At 39.2% G+C, this 22,888-nt stretch overlaps 1 protein-coding gene across 1 annotated transcript; it reads right to left on the bottom strand.

Moving 5' to 3' along the window:
* Nucleotides 1-5,607: 5,607 nt before the first annotated feature.
* On the bottom strand, nt 5,608-22,583 carry YPEL1 (yippee like 1). Its single transcript, XM_032198772.1, has 5 exons — nt 22,363-22,583; nt 19,559-19,841; nt 9,159-9,202; nt 7,605-7,713; nt 5,608-6,501 (listed from the first exon to the last, which is right to left on the bottom strand). The coding sequence occupies exons 2-5, from the start codon at nt 19,673-19,675 to the stop codon at nt 6,412-6,414; spliced, it is 360 nt and encodes a 119-aa protein (XP_032054663.1). The 5' UTR covers nt 19,676-19,841; nt 22,363-22,583; the 3' UTR covers nt 5,608-6,411.
* Nucleotides 22,584-22,888: the final 305 nt, after the last annotated feature.

Raw genomic sequence — 22,888 nt, 5'->3', positions numbered from 1 at the left:
TTCCAGCTGGTAAGAAACAAGACTGGAATTCACATTTTCAAATTTCTTCTGGTAATCTAATTGCTGGTAGTTGGTGTTTTTACAGTCCCTCTGCTTCATCAAAATTTAATGGGTTGTTACTATGAACATTTTGAATACAAAATCTATACTACTTTGATTATACCCATGTAAAAAATAATAGTTTTTTATTCAGTATCATGCACCTCTCAAAAATGCCATTTTTCTTCTTACTTTTCCCCCCCAATCTAGAAAGATAATTTTTTCATCCCTAAAAGAATAAAGCCAAGAAAAGGTTAAAAGAAAAAAAAGAGTTTATCTGAGATGACAGCTTATAGGAGCATGAATAAAAGAAAGGATAGCAGGCCATCTTCTGTTTTTCTCAAGATGGAAATATTATGTTTGATCTCATATGTAGAGCATCCCCATCCCTTTGTGAGATGAAATGATGGATTATTGAAGAGACTGAATAAGCCTGTACTGAATGACTTCATTCTCCACCTCCGTCAGTCGAAAGGGCTCATATTAGATGCACTATTGACGATGTTCAGTAATTGCTCAACATTGAATTAAACCAAATAAAAAACAAATTCCTCCCCTAAATACTGCATGAGTCTTTGCTACCAATTTCTTACTTCATTCAAAGTGTTCAAACTCAAGCAACTAATGTTTTGTATTTACATTCTATAAACCCTATTGATTTAACATCCTAAAAATAATCAAAGGATCACAACCACACAATTTAACCTTCCTTGGAGTAAGCAGAATTTCCAGGAACATTTCACTAGCACTTTAATATTACATAACACACACCTACATGTATGACTTGTGCTAGTAGGGAAGTCTGATGCAAAACATTTCTTTGAATTTATTTACACTGAACTGCTTTAATGCAATTAAGGACAGTCCTACACCTGCCATGATATAGGAGAAAATAAATCACTGCAATAGTCCCATGCTACAATATTCAGAAATTTTAAGAGAAGAAATATTTAGTCTTTAAAATAAATAAGACACAGATAACCTTTGTGCTTGTAATCATAACTGTTAAGATCAATATGACCATTTTCAGCTTAATCTTCAGGATATAACATCAAGGACTTATTGCTGAGATAGGCAGGGAAGACAATTTCAGAGCACATAGTGCTCATGGAAGCACAAAAATACGTGGAGGACAGGAAAGTGACCAGGAATCATCCACATTGTCTTAAGGATGGACCAGATCTGACTAACATCATTGCCACGGTGATGAACCAACTGCCTGTGGGGAATGGTTGATGCAATACGCTTTAGTTTTAGTGACTCTTGAAACCACTTTCCATAGCAGTCTGTGGCCTATTACAGTTGGATAAATGGACTATTAGATTCACTGAAGATTGGTAGTGCTTCCAAGCTACTGGTACTAATTAATAGCTGGTACTTATTAATAGCACAATGTCCAACAAGCACAGTACCCTGAAGATCAATACAGAAGCTGATATTGTTCAGTATCTCTGTCATTGACCAATCCACATCACATCCTACTTATTGACTTGGGTGGGGGTTTTAGCTCCACTAATGCAAGAGAAAACTGTTTCTGTGGTTAGAGGAACTACAGACGTTCCTTCCAGATAGTGCAGAACTAACAGGTTGAATGCCCGTGCTCAGTGTGCTCTGCTCTCCAGATGACCAAGATAACAAAACAGAAAGCACACCCCTGCTTCCTACAATTCCACTGAAAGTTAGTGTTGGAGTGTGCACGGACCAACTGTCCCTTTAAAAGCACTTCATTTGCTTAAGACCCATGATTAGCTCAAAATGGGCTAGAGCTCTAGAAGTAGGAATACATCTTTACTTTGGAAAGATTAGTGAAAGGAAAAAAAAAAAAAAAAAATCAAATGTTTAGAGACAATCTTCCAAGAACCTAGTGAATCAGATTCAACCCATACCTTACAAGTTTTTAAGATCAACTGAGATCTCTGGGTTTTTCTCTCTGGTCCTATTAGATAGAGAGAAAAAAAAAAAAAAAAAGCATAGGAACCTAAAACAAGACAAGACAGCACAAAAATAACAAGTAACTCAACAAAACAATTGAAAGCTTTTATTGTGATACCTCAAGTAGATACAATATAGTGAAACAACAAATGATGTACAGTATTGCTAGGACAAAACAGCAACACAGCCATGTCACCTGTAAAAGAAAGCATTGTAAAGAGTTTAAGAAACAATGAGGCACAACTCAACTGCCATTTTTGACTCCTGCTTTAGGCCTTAAACCGTTTGTAACAGTCCTTTTAAAAGAAACCTCTGAAGTGTCTGTTCCTTTTGCAGTGTTTATACTGCTGGTTGGCTTAACATGAGTCTAAATGAAGTACAATAAAGTGTCCAAAAGTTAAACAATTTGACAGCTTCTTCCACTTATCTCCATTGTCAAAGAATGGAGATGTAAGAAATTTAGTCTGTGACTCCCTAGGCCACCGATGCTGCCACCAGACTGCTGCGATGAGCATGCAGAAAAAGCTCTTTATGAGCATTATTCAGAGGGAGGCCTCAAGTCCGCCAAAAACAGGACTTGGCATCAACAAACTCTTGAACCACCTTGATAGACCAATAAGAAATACGGATGACCATTTGGTTTATGGGTGTAGCGATGACCTTGTCAGCACCTCTGAGACCAGATTTTAATTTAAAGAAATTTCATAAATTGTATTTCCTCTCCTGTCCCAGATTCCTAAAGGCTACAGAAGCAGGCGGGGCACACCCCTCAGGTTGACAGTTATACTAGGCCTTGCTAGGGGGAAACTAGACTGAATTGTAACAAACTTCGTTAATACAGTTTGCCATTGTATAGTTCACAGCAAATGAGGGCAAATGGCCCTTTTTTGCTGGCAGATAAAATTTAATTACTAGATTGCTAAGAGTACACAGCAATAGTGTACTCTTAGCTGACGTGTCCGCAATCCCTCACTAATTCTGCAGCTTATTTCACAGCAAGTCTGCGATTAACAGAATTGTAAAAGATGGCAGCATTGTCTTTTATTAATCAAAAAGGTGGTTAGAGCGACCAGCCAAAGAGTAATTCTACCGTCTGGAAGTAGACTTAGTTCTGGAATACCACTGTTACATCCATTCTTTTGGACCAAGACAGAGAATGTGTGGTCAGATTACCAGAGTCACATAAAATTATGATTAATTACTTTAGGACAGGTGTGGCTTTAGAGGTTCAGAGGAAGAAAGCTTTCAATACATGTACATTTCTGCTAGCAAATTCCTATGCATCCCAATGAACATTTCTTCTAAGCCAGCTCATAGTCAGTTCATTTGGTCCAAGAAAGAGCCAGCAAGAAACAAAGGTTCACAAAAGCTTTTTGTTACAGTTGTAAAAAACAAAATACAAAATAAATGTTAAGACCAACAATAAAAATAACCAGTACAAGTAACAAAAGTGCTCAAGTTGGAGGGGAAGTAAACTTGCCCAGAGCAAACACATACAAACTTTAAATATAATCTTTAATATATTACAAAAATTGGTTAGAGGGAAAATGCTTTAGTAAAATTTTTTTTCAAGTAAGTTTGTTTTTCTTTCAAATGACTGCTGGAGGGTTCAGTGACCAGACTGACCTCTTCACATCAGCCAGCAGCCATCGCTATCTGGATTCTACTTTCACCAAAACCAATAACAAGAATTCTCTACATCTTTACAAGGGGAAAAAATAATCATTGACACTGCCAAGCAACACAGGAAGAAAATTCACCTATTCCCTCAATAGAATGAGCCTAAAGAACTGTTACATGGCAGCATGAAATTGCAATTCTGTATTAGTTCTACTCCTTCTAAGCATCCACTCTTAAAAGACCAAAAAGAATATTGCTTTGTTTGGTTCTCTTAAAAGCCATAAACATCACATATAGGTCATTAACTCTTTATGCCAGCAGTCTGAAGCTCTATGCGCTAAGCACTTGATGAAGTCCCAACCTTTGGCATCAAAGTTAATTAAGGTTTTGGTGAAAATGTCCAGTTTAAAATACAAACAATGCACTGAAGAAAGAGGTTGAATTTCTAAGTAAGAATCAGACTGTTACAGACAGCATTAACTAAGAGAGAGCCAAACCCCCAATTTTATAGAGAAAAGTATTTAATACTTTACATATTTTCTTTAATTTCAACTCTCTACTGAAAAGCAGCTATTACTTTTGTCTTCAGTCCAGTGTACTTCTTCAATGAGCCTGTAGTCAGGAAATATGAAAAGCCAAAAGATACACAAACTTTACATAAGCGTTTTCACAAGTGTTAACATTACAACTGGACTTTGAAGCCAGCACAAACTGTTGTTGATAGAAGTTTCAGTGCCTTTTTTTTTTGTCAGCAAAATACATTACAATGGAGGAAAATAAATCTCAAGAATTCCAGGTCAAAAAGATCAGAAGACAGGCAACACCAAAGCCCATCTTGCATCAATGACATTGTTAAAAACAAGACTTTGAAGCTTGATCTTATTTGTGAACATAAAGCGTAAGCCACAAAAATCCAGATTGAACACAACTGTACCACCTCAGGTCTCTGGACTGAAACCCAACAGCTTTAACCACTTCTCTAATTTTTACATATTTAATTCATAGGTATAGATCATTACAACATCTGGAATGCAGTTTAGCCAGCCTGCATCAGAGAATGCTTACACGTGGGAGAACTCGTCTCACTCCTAAGAGACTGGAAAGCTGGTTTTAAAGATCTGTATTGCCCCTACCCATTGGCATATTTTTTTATGCATGACAAAATTTCTAAAGTGCAGTAGAATTCAGAAAGCCTATCGGAGATTCCCAAAAACGTAACAGCAGCAATGGCACCTATGACTAACCTTTGTAGGTGCCATGATATTAGAATTGTTTTTGAAAGAAAATGATTTTGCATTGCAAGGCTTTCATACTGTTCAGTTATAGTACTGATGTAGTGTTAAGGATTTTTTTTTCCAAGCATCTTGTTCTCAAGCATTAAATGGATTAAGATACAAAAGGTCTTCAGAAACTGTTTAATTTGAAAATAAAGTTAGCAAATTTTTGTAGAGCATTTCGTTCAAAGATGCTGAGAATGTGCATGCACAAATACCAACAGCTAACATCGTACATACACCTTTTAAATGATTCTCTCATTAACTCATTCCAGTTAAGAAATAGTGGGAGATCAAAAGAGAAGGTAAGTTTCATATAAATTTTTGTTATAAAAATGTATTTGGGGATGATTTAGCCAGCAAACCAATAAACCCCTTCCCCCCCACCCTCAAATTTTAAAAACTATCTTGTTATTTTATGAAAAACTTAGTCAAACTTCCCTTCCCTCTTATTACCCCTCCTTTTTCTATGTGTACTATATTAATTTTCATCTCATAGGCTCTGACCGTTTCTCACAAAAATAAATATTTTTGTTCAAATGTAGCAGAAGCAGAATACCTCAGCAAGTTTCCTTAATATCAACCTCTTTGTCCAGTGCATTAGGACTATACAGTTACATGGAACCAGCCATAAAACTTCACTGATGCACAAGTCCCTGTTACTGGCAAAGGTACAGTACCAAAACTTTTTTTTTTTGAATACACCAACTAATTTTTTTTTTTTTTCCAAAATAGAAGATGTATATATTTTTCTGTCTTTTTATCTTGCAAGCTATACTTTTATAAATTTATTATCCTGGAAATTCCTTAGGGGATGTGTTGGTCTTAATTGAACATATTCTATAGCATTATTAATTTAAAATCCTTCACGGGTATTTCATTACGATATCAAGCCTCTAGCATAACTCGTCCTAAAAACTTAAGATCTGCTAATTTCAGTCAGTACAATTGAAATATTTTTAAACTGAGCACTGTACCTTTAACCAAATTCACTTACAAGATGTACACAGGTTGTGGTACACTCAAATTTAAAAAAGAGAAATTAAGAACTACAATACTGCATCCCCTTCACTGCCAAATACGTCAGAAATTGCTACATATAAGAAAGCACCCCATCCCATACATTCTTTCAGACTGCTCAGATATAGAACTTATACAGGATTGGAGTGTAGGTGTTTAGGCAAGAAGCATGCACAGCAGAAGGTAGCATTAAAGGCATAGGTCAGAGATAGATGCTAACCAGTAAAATCCATTTTCAATTAGTGAACTGTTTCTCTAGTTTGAGAGTTTAGAAAAAGGTCATCCAAAATGTTCCAAAACAACTGTTCACACAATAATACACATACAAAAAGAGGGAACTTACACAAGGAGAAAAGGCAAACATGGCCTGAAATAGCCACTTACACTACACTACTCATTTGTGAGGTTTCAGAGTTCAGTGATATTCTCAGGGCCACTCTAGCCAAGCTCTTCCTTTACTTTGCATTAGTCTTTGTAAAGCATGTTCCACAGAGTATTGTCCGAACAGAAGGAAAAAGGTTATGATTCACTCCCAGCCATTGTCTTTTATCATGTGGGCAAGTTCAATGATAAATTTTCCTTCTTTGTATTTCTGACTGCTCTCGAAAGCATGTTCCTGGAAGAGAAAAATCAAGAAATACGTTGGGAAAGTAAAGTATTTTAAACATCAACCTTACATTGAAATGACAAATTAGAGACATTAACATTTTTTTTGTTTGTTTGTTTGTTTTTTTTAAAGTTGTTCGTGTTCTGTGTGTATTCTCTCTTTCCTGGGTGAGCTACAAGTTTTCTAATGGATGACAATTTTGGTCTCTGAATTGCCTATATGTAGTCCACAACATGAAACAAAATCATAAATGCATTAAATATAGGATTCACTTAAATATTTTTTGTAACTATCCCAGACAGTCTTTAGAGTGCCTAACAACATACATGTATAGCGTTTAAAGAAAGAGCGACGTTGTTTTTTTTTTTTTTGAAAACCAGCATTAAAATTGATACACTCCTGATTCAAGGTCTAATATCAGATTTTTTTTTTTTTTTTTTTTATGTACTACAATGCAGTTGCTGGGGCCAAACCACTAAAGATATTCTGATCTCAGTTTTATTTCTTGCTCTTCTTTTGTATTTATTTCTAGACATAACTGTATGTCTTAAAGTCACAATGTGAGGCTAATAGCACACCAGAAAATATACCGAATCAACAAAAATCCTACATACACCACTGAGAATATAAATGTCAATCACACAGCACAGTTGCAAGCATTACACACAACCATGCAAGTGCACAGACTACTTTTCAAACATCAGAATCTACTTCACAGTAGTAGTAAGCAGTGAAAACATGCTCAGTACCATTCATCATGGTTTTTTTGCTATATGAAACAACTTCTGAAACCAAGAAAATTAAGACCCATTTTGTGAATTCCTTACATCTGGTTTAGTGTATGTGGCTGGTAATGTCAGAAAGAGATACTACAAAAGTATTAGCTATAATAGCATCCATGCCTCGTGCTAACTTTGCTGTCTTCATAATAAAGTTATTAACTGCTACAATGCTCCAGCAGATACAAGAAAGCAAAACGACATTACTGCCTGATGTATGCAAAAGCACTAGAGCTAACATCAACTAAACCATCACTACCACTGGACCTACTCAAATAGCCATACTTCAGCATATAAACAAACACTTATCAAAAATGTAAGTATATTGCTTACATATTTCCATCCAAGAGTGGTTTTACAGTTTTCACAATAGATATCTGCCACAGCATGTAAACCTGTCAGAAGAACTCTCTCCTCTGCTGGACCACAGCCCACATTTACCCTGGGGGATGAGAAAGAGAGAGAGAAATGACTCAACAATTAACTGCATGAGACTGCTTTCTTTCTTACCTGCCACCGACCTTTACTCCAGAACACAAAAAAATAATAATTTAAAAAATCAAATATAGGTGCCGAACTTATACACTGCAGTAAAAGTAACTTATTTAGTTACACTTAGCTGAAGGATGAAAGAAAAAAGGGGGGATTATTTTTGTTTTTCAAGTTATTAAGACTACACATCACACTGTTGGTTATGCCCACTGGCTCCCACCAAAGACACACTAAGTAGTTAAATTTTCAGAGAACAGAACACTAAGCAGTAACTGGAAGCCTCTTCAGTTTGGAGCTTTTCTTCAAAAAAGAATTTGTGACCTCTACATGTCCGTACCAGTACATCAGCACCAACAGCTGAATTTAGATCCAACTCCAAAATAGCAATAGGGAAAAAGCCTCATAAACATTTCTTTGCTACAGAGCAGACTAAGCCATGATGAACAAACAGCAAGATAAAAACAAATTATCCCATGAAGTACTGCATCAAAATATTTTCTTCATGAATAAAAATCTATGCAGAAAAGATCGGGCAAGGTTAAACAATGTTTTTGATGGTGTTACAGAAGGACAAAATGTTGCCATTTTTGCTCTTTTATTACCAGTTTCTTAGTACTGCAATTACACTGGAAATCCCAAGTCTTCATTGGACAACTACATATAAAATGAATCTCAAGGATCTGCAATCAAATCCTTTGCAGTCATAGTTCCCTTATCCTGGTCTAAAATAGACCAAGACACTTAACTTCATTTCTTTTTCCAAAAATGCTGCAACACAATCAACTGCTGTAAAAATAAAGACAAAAATTCAATCTTGTGTATAAGCTTAAAATACATCCATAAGCAAATTCAAAGAACGAGCCTTATGTTATGGCAAGGGCGTGCCTAAAATTGCAAAATTGCAAAAGAATCTTTTGCATCTAGCAGGTTTGCAATATTCAAGGTCACTTAAGATATTCTGAGGATACTGGTACACTACCATGTAAATTTATCTAACTATCACATGGAAAAATTCTCTTTTAGACTACAGCATTGTTGTCTAAAGCAAACTTACAGTTGTGAAATGCTTTGACTTCTGTAATATCTCGGAGTGGCAACTTTTGCTCAAGATAGTTAGCATTACATACAGAAGAGGAATTTTTCATTAACACCCTCCCCTAAACTTTCAGCTATTAGCAGAATTATTTGAAGTATAGTAAACTAATATCTGTGTGTAGGTACTTAAAAAAAAAAAATCATCTCAGTGGCTCTTTAATAACTATTGCTGGTGAGTAAAAACACTGCTAAAAGAAGAGGTTAAAGTGCCTTACATAGATTTCTACTGAATTCTGCTTACAGAGCATACCAAAAAATTACACTCTTAGGTAGCGTGCAAAACTGTAGTAAGATACTTACACAGAATTAAAGAGGTAGGCTCGTCCCTGGCTTCCCTGGAAGGACTGCATTTCAAAAAAAAAAAAAATATTGCATTTATTAAAAAAAACAGTTAAGTAATGGTGCATCGACAAGTATATAAACTTAATACAATAAATTATTTAGAACAAGTTACAATAAGTCAAACATTTATATAAATTCTTTCTTTATTGTAAAGCCTCTTCTGCACCCAAATTTTCACCTCCTTCAGATTTTAGCAACTGTCTTATGTATTGTTCAAAATGAGGCCCATAATGCAAACAAAGCATGCTCATAACTTGTCTCTGTCCAACATACCAATTCTCATGTTCCTAGATATCCTTTATACTAAGTAAAATAGTCTGCTCTTAACTCAAAAGGTATTATTTCCAACTCCTTTCTTCTCTCCTGCTACACCCAAAAGACGATTTATTTCATTTTGTCATTCGATGTAGACCAACACAATTCTGGATCACGCATAAAACCTGAACTCTCTATTCAGGAAACACATGAAAAATGTATAAGCTTTGCTTTATATTAATAAACTGTTAATCACCAACTGTTATCACCATGTACTTTTATTTCTCTCACATTCCTGATAGATTGTGGACAAAAGATGACTGAAAACATTCTTGCCTGGGTCTAAGTTGATGTGTTACTTCAGAGCAGTAGCACATTTTGAAGTAAAATCCCTAATTAACCACACTTACCAAGGGTTGGGTTGGTTTGCAGAGCTGTTTCAGTGCATGTGAACTACATCTTTGTTCCTCTGCACCAAACTAAACCAGCAGCTCTTCTACTGTGCACTCTGCAAATGCTAATAATAAAGATACAGAGGCTGGCACCCATTACCAGATAGCCTTGAGCTACAAGCATGCCTGCAGAACTTGCAAGCAGACTAGACGCAAGCATAGGTAAAACATTCAAATCTTACATAACACATCACTGTTTTATCTGTTGATTTGTTCCTTCTGTATTAAATTACTTGATAATTTAGACATAGCAATAATTTCCCAAAGAATATCACACTAGAGATTTTCTTTCTTTCTGCAGTACTGAGCTCCATTGAAAAGATCTCTAAACCTTCTTCCTTATTTTTTCTCCCACAATTTTCCTTACCTAACATACTTTCAGTGAAACTTAGTCATTTTTTGCACATTTGTTCTCAAATATCTTAAGAATCCTTTAAGTTCTAGTACTGAAGATCGAAGACCAACTTTTCTGAAAGCTGCATTAGATCAACATGGAAGATTTTTGCAAAGAATATCTCAGCTTGAATATGTTTGAATGCTTTCTTTGGAATGGTTTTACTAACATTAGGCATGAAAACAGGCCGAAGGCTCTTGCTGCAATGGATGCTTCTTCTGACATGTATTTATAGTTATATAACTAGAAGTCACTTGATGCCAAAACAGATATTGTGCCAGTCTAATGATTAGCAATGGAACATCAATACCAGTAATACAGAATCACAGAATCATTAAAGTTGGAAAAGACCTTCAAGATATCTGGTCCAACCATCACCCTACTACCAATGTCAACCATGTCCCTAAGCACCACATCCAACCTTTCCTTGAACACCCCCAGGGACGGTGACTCCACCACTTCCCCGGGCAACCCGTCCCAGTGCCTGACTGCTCTTTCTGAAAAGAAACATCTCCTAATTTCCAACATGGACCTCCCCTGGCACAACTTGAGGCCATTCCCTCTGGTCCTATCACTAGTTATCTGTGAGAAGAGGCCAACCCCCAGCTCCCCACAGCTTTCTTTCGGGTAGTTGTAGAGGGCAATGAGGTCTGCCCTGAGCCTCCTCTTTCCAGAGGAAACACCCCCAATGCCCTCAGCTGCACCTCATGGGCCTTGTATTCCAGACCTAATATATTAACTACTTAGAACAGTTTGCAAAAAGTGTAAAATGAAAACATGTATGTAAATGAACACTTTTTGATCAGCAATAACCAGATTATATATAGCACCAAAGAATTTTGAAAGAAATCCACAACTCCGGACTTCTGTGCACAGCACTAGTGGCAGTGTAGTTGTATACAGTGCTTAGCTACTCATAAAATCTCACCTTAATATGAGAAGTTCTACTGGGCAGCCTATAGAGTTAACATTTATGTTTTATTTTAGTACCATTTAAATAATCAATAAATGGGGATTTTAAGTTGGAAAAATTGAATTGTTTTATTGTATCTATGACAAAAGAAGTACACTCTCCATTTCCCAGAACTGCAAGTCTTATTTTTAACAAAGTGAGGAAAAAAGAAGGTTATGTAGTAGTGAAAGCTAAAACTTCAAATACTAATGACGCTGAGAGGAGAGACTCAGTTCAGTACAATCTGAACAGCTCTGAGAGAAAGCAATCCTTGCACCTCCCCTAAAAAAAATAAAATAAAATAAACAAACAAGCACCACTAGTTCGTTTCTCCTGAGAAACTTCAGACTAACTTCTGTTAGCAGTGGTTGATTCATTCGATACAATCTTTCTCATCTGCAAACACGTTTAGAGGCTAAATTCAGTATTTACATGTCATAGAATGAGTGCTTTGTTGCCCAGCTGGGAAGGGTGAGCTCCTCCACATTTACACCACTCACAGATAACTTGAGAGCAACCTGTGACAACTTGTACTGCTGTGCTCTGCAATACAGAATTTGCATCTTGTCATTTCAGTGACATTTTCCCTTAGAATCAGTGTCAGACCACATCAACGTGTCACTGTGCAGTCAAGTCTGCAATACATCCATGCACAACTTTTATATGCAGGACTGAAGTAAAAGCACTGCAAGGATATCAATCCTTAAAAATTCCTGGGCTTTTGACTTGTCTAATGAACTTCTTAACTTGTCAGAGCTTGGCTGCCACACTTCCTTGCTTACATGAATAGCTAAAGAGTTTGTTTTTCCAAAAAAAACTGTACTCAAAACCCACAACAAGGTATACATCTGTCGCACACCCATTGTCTTGACCCAGGAGTGTTGATTAAGGCACCCATCAAATTAGAGTGTTGACATAGGGCACCCATCTACTAACAGGTATAAAAAGGTTTATTATCAGAGTTGTACTTCCTGATGCATCCTATTAACGGGACTAAAGGGAGAACAAGTCACTGTGGCACTTGAACTGCTTGCTACTCTCTATATAGCCAAGTTACAAGCGTATTTTGCATAACCAGACAAAAATTTAATACGGAACAAACATTTGGTTGTACCTGCACTGAGTTTCTCACACCCTGCACTGCATGATTCAGTTATATTGATATGAATTTTAAGAGACTGACAGGTTAAACGCCTTGTGTGTCAACTCTTCCACGGAAACGAAAAGAGCAGAGCATGTTAAATGGCAGGGACTAACAGGCATAACTGTTCAAACCAGTCTCCAGACAAACTGCTCCTCTGCAGAATAAACATCACCTATGCAAATGCAAACCTTTGCTTCATAAGATTTGTTCAGCACTTACCAGACTGCTAGCACTACACAGAAATCATAACTAAACCAGAATATTCTATTACAACCATCTGAGTCTGAAATGTGTCTTATCCACTAGAGGAATTAGAAGATAGTGACCAAGCATTAGCAAGTGTGACCAAGTGTCATCAGTAATGACTCAGAGCAAATGGAATTTTTAATTAGGAGCTGAGCAATTTACCAGTTCAACCGAAATTCTGTTAAAACAAACTTGCTTTAAGTCTGCTTTCTGATGGTCCTCAATTAATAACCTTGTATTGATTTATGAGTTAACTTCTTCCCTAGAAAATTGACATCTCTGACTGACTGCCTAGTTCTACAGGCAGCAGATCTGTAAGACCCATAACTATTTCTCAGTCCAGCTCAGCTGGAATCATCTAGAATATCTGATATCATAACCAAAATTGTTTAAAATGTGCCTAGGAACTAAACTAAGGTGAACTATAACAGTAGTTTGGTATTGTTATAATTTCAAGTCATCTGACAGAACTCTATTATCAATAAATATTATAGTAAAGAAGCTTTAGAAATGTTTCACTTGCACACTAGCACATACTCACAGAATTAGATATGAACTATGTTTCTAAGTTAAACAGTAATTAGCTCTAATACCAGGATTAGCTGTTTTACCCAGGAGAAAAGGAAGTACCAGTTAAACAGAACACGTATTTACTGCTCTAAGGCATACCTAAGAGCATGGGTGGGGGAAGGGAAGCTACTGAAGGGCTGAACATGTAATTAAATATTCCTCACAGGCAGGATTAATTAGATGCTCCACAGAAAACATCTAGAGAAACTACTAACTTAGCATGTATTAAAGTATGGCAGGCATTAGCACAAGCCAATTAGAATGGCATTATCAGTACCTTCCTTAAGGACAACTTACAAGCGACTCCTAACACTGAAAAGGAGTTTTAAAGAACAGCAATGAAAGAAGTCCACAGGGGTCTTGTTTGTTTGCTTCATTTGCTCATTTCCTGTCATCTGGTAGAGTTCTCCTTACAAGGGAAGATGGATCAAGCTCAGTATTATGAGCTTACATGCAATTCAGAGAAATATTGCTCAGTAATTGAGAAGACAGTACCTCTTAGAGGTGGGATTCTTAAGGTAAACCAGAAATATGTAAGTGCTCTGATGTCTGAAATTATCATCTCAGCACCATGCACCAGAGACTGTAATGATCTCTTGCGTCTTCAAAATTTGCAAAATAAATTCAGAAAACAACTCAGCATAAGCTACAGATGAAAAATTTTTTTTTAGGAAAAAAAATTGTTTCATTTGCTATTTCTCTCACATCTAATTCTGTGATACTGTGAACAAGAGACAATGCTGTTCAGCTGCTTACCAGGCAAGTCCTGGATAATGGATTCCATTACAATTCAGTATTAAAAAAAAGTTTTAAAAACACATTTCCATTTAATTGTTTAATGATTTTAATAGAGTTATGGAATTCACTATGTAGACAGCAACCTTAAAAAAATCCACTCCAAAAACTGCATTCCCAAAGATTTGGCGAATGGTAATTTCAGAACTGAAGGCTTCGTCAGGCAAGTTATCCGGAGTTATACAGCATCTTGAATTTATTTCAGAAATAACTATGTCAAAACACCTGTAGAGCAGAACACTTCCCTTGTGCACTCTCCAGCTCTTTTAAGCCCTTAGATCTAGTCTCGGACATTTTCCTGAATATTTGAGAAATTAGACCCATTTTGAGACTTTTCAGCAGGGAACAAAAACAGCCTCCAAGCACATGACAGGCCCAACTATCTTTCCAATTACTCCTTACATCATATACAGAGAGATTACCAAATTGAATCAAGCTAAGAGCAGCACATTCACTTAAAGACAATAAACCCTTAAAAAAAATTCTCTTGAACTCATCAATTAAACAACAGCAGAGACAAAAACAGAGATTGCTAAATAAGGCTGAAGTTGTTTTGGTATCTACTTAAGCTGAAGACTTTTCCTTCTTATCAATAACACCACAGCAGACATACCCGATGAATGACTTGGAGAACTGAATTTAATCACTAAGATTGTTGTGGTTTTTTGTTTTTTTTTTTGTTTTGTTTCTTTTACCCACGAGGTACAAAGATTCCCCAGTGAAGTCAATGACAGCTACATATATACATATACACCTTTATGCAGAAATTACTCTTGAAAATATTGACCCATGTAGCCTTGTCTTTGACTTCATGTAACTCGTTCCACCTCTGGGCTAGATATGGTTTGCAATGAATGGGATGGAAGAAAGTGACAGTATATATATGGGCATCCATATAAAGTAATGCAGACTTTCTTCCGTTGCCAGCATTAAGACATATAATAAGTCAACAGTCTTTCACGAAGGTCAACCTTGAGTAACAAAGTATTATCCATTGCAATTTATCTATAGGTTCTAAGGTCCCTACTAGGTATTTGTATCTCTTCAAAATTTGTTGGATCCTGTCTGAATTTTGAAATTATTGCAACTTAGAAGATACATGCCCTTCTCAAGTGTTTTAGAGCCTACATTCAAGTAACATGTTGCCTCCTAGAAAGATTAACTACTGCTGCTAGCCACTGTCCATTCTCTACCATTTACAAACAAATCGCAAAAAAAAAGACTGAAAAAATACATTTTAGAATTGCTTTAAAAGCAGCATACATTTATCATTTTAGAGGCCACACAAGTAGCAACTTCTCCCAGACTTCAGAGCCTGCTAGAAGCTCTCCCTTAAGACTTATGTTTTTGGGTTTGTTTTTATTTTTTTCCTCTTTCTGTGATATTTAAGTATCTCAACTCCAAGAAGTGCCTCTTACAGCATCAATTTTGCCTTCCTCCTTACTGAGGTCTGTGGTTGCTGGCTGATACAGAGGCTACCTCTCCTGTGTTCGGGTGCAGTCGTAACAGGATACAAGTCTAAAAAACATTCATTTACTTCTTTTTTATAAAAGAAAAGCTGTACGTCCTTCCTCGACCTCAGAATCTCCTCCCATGTAGAGATAGAGATTAACATATTCCTTGTTAATCCTAAAGAAAGTCCTTGTTAAACCTAAAGAAAAGCTCAATGTTTACCATTCACCCTAAAGACTTCGCTAAAGGAGCAAAAAAAAAAAAAAAACCACGAAACTTAGCATACTTATGTTAAAGACGTAAATAAGCAGTGTCTAATAGGCACTTACATCCACTTATTTGTTCTATTATTACACAATCCTCCAAACCAGCATTTTCCCAGGGTGACAGAGGTTATAAGTTATGACAGCTGCTGTGTGTGCACACGTATTTAGCTGCACAGACTACTGTTTTTCAATACCTCTGCCGATGACCACTTCCTGGTTTGGGACTCCTGTTTTCAGCCAGCCTTCCCCTTTCCCAAGTTCCCCCCTTAGACACAGAAGGCAGAAGGTTATGGAGTAGAAAATACCTACAAGTGTATGCCCTACTCTCTATCTATGTGGCTTCCAACAGATAAACCTTTCATAAAGGCAGAGAAAAATGAAACTACAGATTAATTCACTTATACAGGTACCACGTTTTTATACTGTCTTAGTAGTTTGCCTTCTTACTTCTAAGCTACTGCTAATGCTCTTGGTTGCCATTTTACCATCAGCAAGGGCACAATAAAATAGACCTTCATGATTAACTTTAAGGCAAGAAGAACCTGCTGCTCAGAAGAGAAATCAAATGGAAAAGGTGAATTGTGTATGCTGCCATCCTTGTCAGACATTTGACATCAACAACTCTCAGAAGGAAGAGAATTGCAAATTTGTACTGAAGTCTGGTATTTTGAAGCAGAGAATCAAAGGGACAATTGACAGAAATACATAGTGCTCTCTGCCTTTCCATGACAGACCAACACCACTCATGCCATAGCACAGCTTGTCTTCTCATCTTGAAGTTGAAAACACTTCAGTATCAGGTATAACAAATGTTTATACTCTAAAGCACACTTGAGATCATGTTGTAGCTGCTTTAATTTAAGCATGAACCATGCATTTTGGCTTTTTTTTCCCCTAGCCATGCAGAAAAAAGAAAGCAGGAAACAACCACAACAGAGTGGTTATAGCTAGATAACAAGTAGTGTTTGCCTGTATTTGCTGCAGAACAGCTGTGACAGTAGGGTTCTGGAGTAAGACTACCTAGTAAGTATTTTGGAAAAACAGCAGGAATCCATAGCTAAAAACTATTTACTGAAAGTTTCCCAGAGGTTCAGCTTTAAGCTAGACTCTTGAAGTGAGGCAGGGAAGAAAGAAAATCAGGTTGAATAGTCCAATTCTCTGCTCCATCAATAAACCCACAACAGCACAGGAACACAGTATAGCAAATAAGCAGAAGATTTGCACCTCCTTCTTCCCCAGACCATTTCAAAATATGATCTAGGGGGCCATAACAGAGTCAATGCTCTTTAAAATCCAAAGGAGCAAAACACTGGAGAAGTGTTCTAGGGTTTTCAGTATATGACTACTCATTAGCATAAGCATAAATCAGGTTTAAGAACTCAAAAGCACAATTTTCATTTAATTTTAGATTGTGTACAATTAATGTGTTATACTTTAGGCTGCTTTATGTGTTTTTGCTGCAGCTGGGTAGTCAATATGGTAACCAGTACTCCATAGATGGTAGTATAAATTGCTACCTTAATCATACCATGTATCAGTAAGAACACTTCATGGAATACACAGTTTAGGATCTGTTAGTCTTCTTACTGTTCCAAGAGGAATTTCTATGCGTTCTCTAGCATAATTCTTACACTTATTTTCCAGGTTAACCTGTGTTTTCTTTTAAAATAAATCTATTTTTGTGTCTTCCCCACCTCCTCCTTGTATATCACTAGTTAATTTTATTATTCAACTTTCTTTACTACTTTACATTTGTTTCTATCAGAAGAACTTATTGAAAGTAGGAAAGGATGCAAATTAACTTCACAGGAAGGTGTTGTTTTTTTTCCAAACCTATTTTCCAAATAAAAGTACAATAGATCAGAATAGCTTTTATTTTACAAACATACAAAATAGATACCTGACATTTAATGTATTTCTCAGTCTCACAAACAGAGGAAATATGGACAAGAAATCTTAAATCCACAGAATGTAGGCCAGCTGTCAAATAAGCATATTATCACATACAAATATTTGTAAGCCCTCACTGAAAGTTACAATTAAGATAGGATTAAGTTAAAATCCATATCTAAAACCCCTTCCAACCTAATTAGAAGCAAATTACAATATTTGCATTTACTAGATTTCTATAAAAATAATTTCAAACATTTGAGTATAATATGAGCACATGATTTACTTCAATATTACTTTCAACATTCTTCTGAGCAAAACTCCCAAGATGTCAGAGAAGAGCAGCCTTACAATTGCCACAGTGCTAACTGTGGCACTTTTGTCAGCATACAAAAAAAAAATTTAAGTCCACTGAAAGAACAGCTTCCTTTAGGTATGTGTGCTTAGGTTGCATTTCCTCAATGAATTTCTCTCTCAAGAGATACAGCTAGTGGAGTTCATTCTTTCTGTATACACCTACAACCTGAAGTTCAAGAAATATGTAATCCCTTCCTACTGGTTTTTAGCCCAGGACACATGGTAAATGAAGCTGTGTAGACTGCTTGTAGTTCACAATCAAATGATGCCAATATGATCCCTTTTATTCAAACTCTAAGTCAAGATGGAAACAATTCAAATTCATATTACTATCTGCATGTTCCTCTTGCTTTTTGTTGACCTTAAAAAGAAACAAGTACATGTACAATCACTATGGAGAAGACAAGGAACTTTCTTCCATTTATTACAAGTAAAAACAAGTCTTCCCTCATATCATTTTAGATATGCCCCAAACATGCACTAAGTTGAGGGAAACAGTTGCTTAGGGGAATAAAGCAAAGGCAGAAGAATAAGCAAGCAATACAGAATAGCCAAAAAACAATCATCAATTTTACTGAGTCAAAAATGTTTCTTGGTATCTAGATAAAGATTTAAATGGTTGGAAAAAAAAATGTATTGAGAAAGCACAGTATTTTCTCATAGCCCTTTAAAGGATAAGTGAGCAAGCATACTTCCCCTCCACTCAAAGAAAACCTCAGTTAAGTGGCAGCTTTCTCACCCTCATCTCTTCAGCACTCAAGAGCACCTTAGTGCTGTTGCTGAAAGCACAAGCAGACAGTAACAGAAAAACCGCTAAAGGCACTAAAAACTTTTATTCAGCAGAACAGCTAATATATAAGGAATTTTGTATTAAAGAGGTTTGAGAAGCAGCTGTTCTCCACCACCACACCACACCATTAAGAGCAAATTCCTCAGGAACTTATTCTGAAGCAAAGAATTAACCCGTTTGCTAAGTATTTACCCCAAACTTCAAGTTTTCCCATGCATTTCACACACCACAAATCTGTTTCTTTCAGCAACAGGTAAGGATAGGCCTAGGCTGTTTCAGTGATCCACACATCCTCTACATTTAGACAGAACCATTTTGAACATCTCAGATGTATCACATTCTTTAGGGACTGGTACACAGGAAAGGAAAGTGCATTTACAGATTCTGTAACATCAGTGAAAAACTCTGGAAACAACCAGTTTTGTGACTTTCAATCAAGTAGTCAAAAATAACCTTTACATGGAATAACCATAACTAGAGTAATTCCCACCCTCCAAGATGTTTTCTTTCTCCTTAGCAGACTTTGAGATATGGAATCTCACAAATAATACCTACCAGACAATAGATGGAGGTTGCAAACATGGGAACTATTAGATCAGTCTTTATGCCACACTTAATAGTTTTCAGAATGTATCTAGTCCTAATTATGCAATGCCTATGACCCAAGAACGAACCCAGGAAAGACGCTTTGAAGTATGCATTGGATTTGCATCCCTTATCTACTGGGAGCAGTGATGCAATGATAACCATTTTGGTTGAGAAATAATTCATGAGGTCTCTAAACAAACCACTTGCCTTGGAGATCAATTCATCATGATTGGCTAGATGGGCTCTGCAGTGGATACAGCTGTAGGTTCGGTGACAGTTCGGCAGGTAAGCCTGGAACGTTTTTGATTTTGTCATTTTTACCATCTCTGCTGGTGGCTCCTCACTCAGCTCAGGGCTGGCACTTGAAGAATTACAACTTTGCTGAACTCGCTGACAAAAGAAACACTGGAATATGCAAGCAAAAGCCGTTGTTGTTCTGGAGTGTGTGTGGCACTTTCCACACAAATGACAGAAGAGAAACAGTCACAACCTGTAGGTGAAAAGAACAGAAAAATTAACAGCTTTAAAAGGCCACAATAAACTTGTTATTCAACCTTAAACACAAAATGAGGTGTTATATAGAGCAAGTGTCTGGCTGTACTATGGTACACTTGTTTCCGTAAAGCCCCTCAAATTCCACGTGACATAGCAACAAGCAGTTTGTTCTACTAGTGGCTTCTACTTGATCACGTTTCTAATGAAGGCAGAGATTCAAATGTTTCTCCTTGAAAATCACTGTCAACAGTGTATCAGGTATACTCTATGAAATGCATGCAGAAGTTACAGCATAAAGGCAGGGGACTAGAGAATTATTTCCTTGACATTCCAGTGGTCAGTTCCAATACAATACACAACGAGGCATCTTAGAAGATATTTGCTATGACCAACAATAAACATACAGCAGGTATTTACACTGCAGCTTTCAGCTATATCGTATCTGGCTTTGAGTCGAATACCAAGTAAGATGCTGCCACCTTTGCTAGAGAGGCTGTGTATCCTCCTCTTTCCAGCTCAGAGGAATTATGCCTTTAGGCAAAAACCTTTTGACTACTGTCCTGATCAAAGCTAATTAGATACTTCCTTACTCTACCAAAATAATTTTAATGTATGCTGCTGAAATCAGTCAGATAGCAAATGCTAAGTTCTACACAGGGAATACACAACTGCTTTAATCCCCAGGCTGCCTTTAAGAAACCCTACTTGCATAAACAGAAGGCCAGACCTTCCTGCTATGCTGGAAAGCAAGCTTTTCTTCCCCTAAAAATTGCAGACTAAATATTCAGAGCGACATTTATTGATCTGCCAAAGGCCATCAGCTACCACACTGCGTGTCAGGCTAATGAGCAATCCAAACACGAACACTGCACAGCCACTTATGTCATCAGCCATCAGGTGACAGACGGAGTAGGTCAATAGCACAAGCACAGAAACGAGAGCCAATAGAAAGAATTTACACTATCTTGATCCAGCTATTCAAACAAGCATGCAAAATACTTATCACAGTTGTAAACTGTGTGCAGTGCAGCAGTTAACCACTACTATAGCAGTAGGACACTAGTAACACAAACAAAGATAATGAAAGCCACATAAATTAAGAGTTGTTTATAGGAAGTAGTCATTGTGCTTCTAACGAAGTCTAGAGAAAGTGATCTGTACAGCAAGCTGCACAGAAGAGGACCATAGCAAGATCCGACGGGTTTATTGTTTGAATCTCTAGCTTGTCATAGTAGAAGTGGAAGGAACTCGAAAACTGAAGGACTTGCCACAAAAGAATTGTTACTAATCTTACAATCAGTCTGACTGTACAGGCAGAGGTAAGCCACATAGACATGACATGGAGCAGAGCATATGCAGCCCTAAAAGTAAAGCAGCAACAGGAACTAGCTACCGAGCAAAGCATGTATCTACAAGCCCGAAAGGCTTTTCCAAGTCACTGGAAAGAAAAATATAGATTTTACATCATATGTTTGAAATATTAACCATATCAGCATGAAGAGCCAAACTTACTTCTTTAAATGACTGCATTAATAATTATTGCATTATCTTGGGAAGACGGATGTATAATTAGGGTTGTAAGGGAAGAACAAATACAGAAAACAGCTTGCTTTTGTAGAACACCTCGCTATTAAGCTGCATTTATTACGGGGAATAAATAAATGTGGGAGAAGGAGAAGAGGTGCAGAAATGCAACCCTGGAAGCCACGCACAGAGAGCTCCCCCCCTTAAGCCCCCTGCCCGAACTCCCGGCTGCAGGAAGCGGCGCAGTCGGGGCCGGGACCCGCGCCCGCCGCCCGGGAGGGGGGGGCGCGCCGTGACGTCACGCGGGGGGCGTGGCCGGCGGTGACAGGGGGCGGGGCAGCCCGGCGGGGGGCGTGCCCGGCCCCGCCCCGCGCGGCTCCCGGATGTGTAAACAAACACCGAGCGTGCCGGGGGGGCGGCGCGGGGCAGGCCGCGGGCAGCCGGGCTCCCCCCCCGCGGGGCGGCACCGCGCCGCCTGCAGGAGCCCCGGGAGCCCTTCGCGGCGCCGCTCGCTGCCCCCGGACGGGGCCGGGCTGCCCGGAGCCCCCGGGGAAAGGCAGCGGCAGGGCCAGACACCGCTGTTCGCAGCCGGGGGGGGGGGGGCTGGGAGCTCTCCCTCCCCTCCGTGCCCAGCAGGGAGCTGCCCGCGGGCACCCCCGGCCCCGCCGCGCCCCCCCCCCCCCCCGTTATGTAAGGGGCCGCCCCCCGCCCCGCACCGGGCGGGCTGCAGGCAGGCAGCGCTGCCGTCACTTCCAGGCGCTATAAATAGCGGCCGAGCCCTCCTCCTCCTCCTCCAAAGGACTTGCCCCGGCGGCCCCCCTTCCCCTCCCCTCGCCTCCCCTCCGGCCCCACGCATACACAGGAAACCGCGGCCCCCAGGGCCGGGGGCGCCGCGCGGGGCCGTTAAAAATAAATAAATTAATTAAATAATATAAAAAAAAAAGAGGGAGAGGGGCTGGCTCCCCGCCCGCCCGCCCGCTCCGGGTACTCACCGCTGCGCCCTGCCGGCTCCGCTCCCCAGCCGGGACCGCGAGCAGCAGCCCCGGGCCCCTTCCCTCAGGCGGGGTGGCGGTGCAGCCGGTGTGAGGGGGGGGGGGTCAGCACCGTCCAGCGGGCACCGAACGGGCACCGACCGACAAAGCGGGGCGGCTGCGTGCGCGCCGGGGGAACCGGAGGGGCATCAGCGGGGCCGGGAGCCGGGCGCGGGTCTCCTCGCCTGAGGGCCGAGGCCCGGCCGAGGCATGGTGCCGGGGGCCCCGCCGCGCTGCGCGCCCGCCGCCGCCTTTGTTGTGTTTCCCCGGGCCCGGGGGCGCAGCGGCCGTTAAACGCGCTCCCACCGCCGCCGCCAGCCAATCACCGCGCGCGCGCGCCCGCCCTCGCGCCCGCCCCGCCCCCTGAGTGGTGGGGAGGGGAGCGCGGAGCTCCGCCCCCCCCGGCTTTGGTGGGGGAGGGAGGGGCGGGGTCAACGCGGAGGGCGGGCCCCGTGGCTCCGCCCACCCGCCGGGCCGTTGGGCGCGT

This window comes from Aythya fuligula, chromosome 17 (genome assembly GCF_009819795.1).
Source record: "Aythya fuligula isolate bAytFul2 chromosome 17, bAytFul2.pri, whole genome shotgun sequence".
NCBI classification, from domain to species: Eukaryota; Metazoa; Chordata; class Aves; order Anseriformes; family Anatidae; genus Aythya; species Aythya fuligula.
The sequence above is the reverse complement of the archived record's forward strand: the minus strand, read 5'-3'. Positions and strand labels throughout refer to the sequence as shown.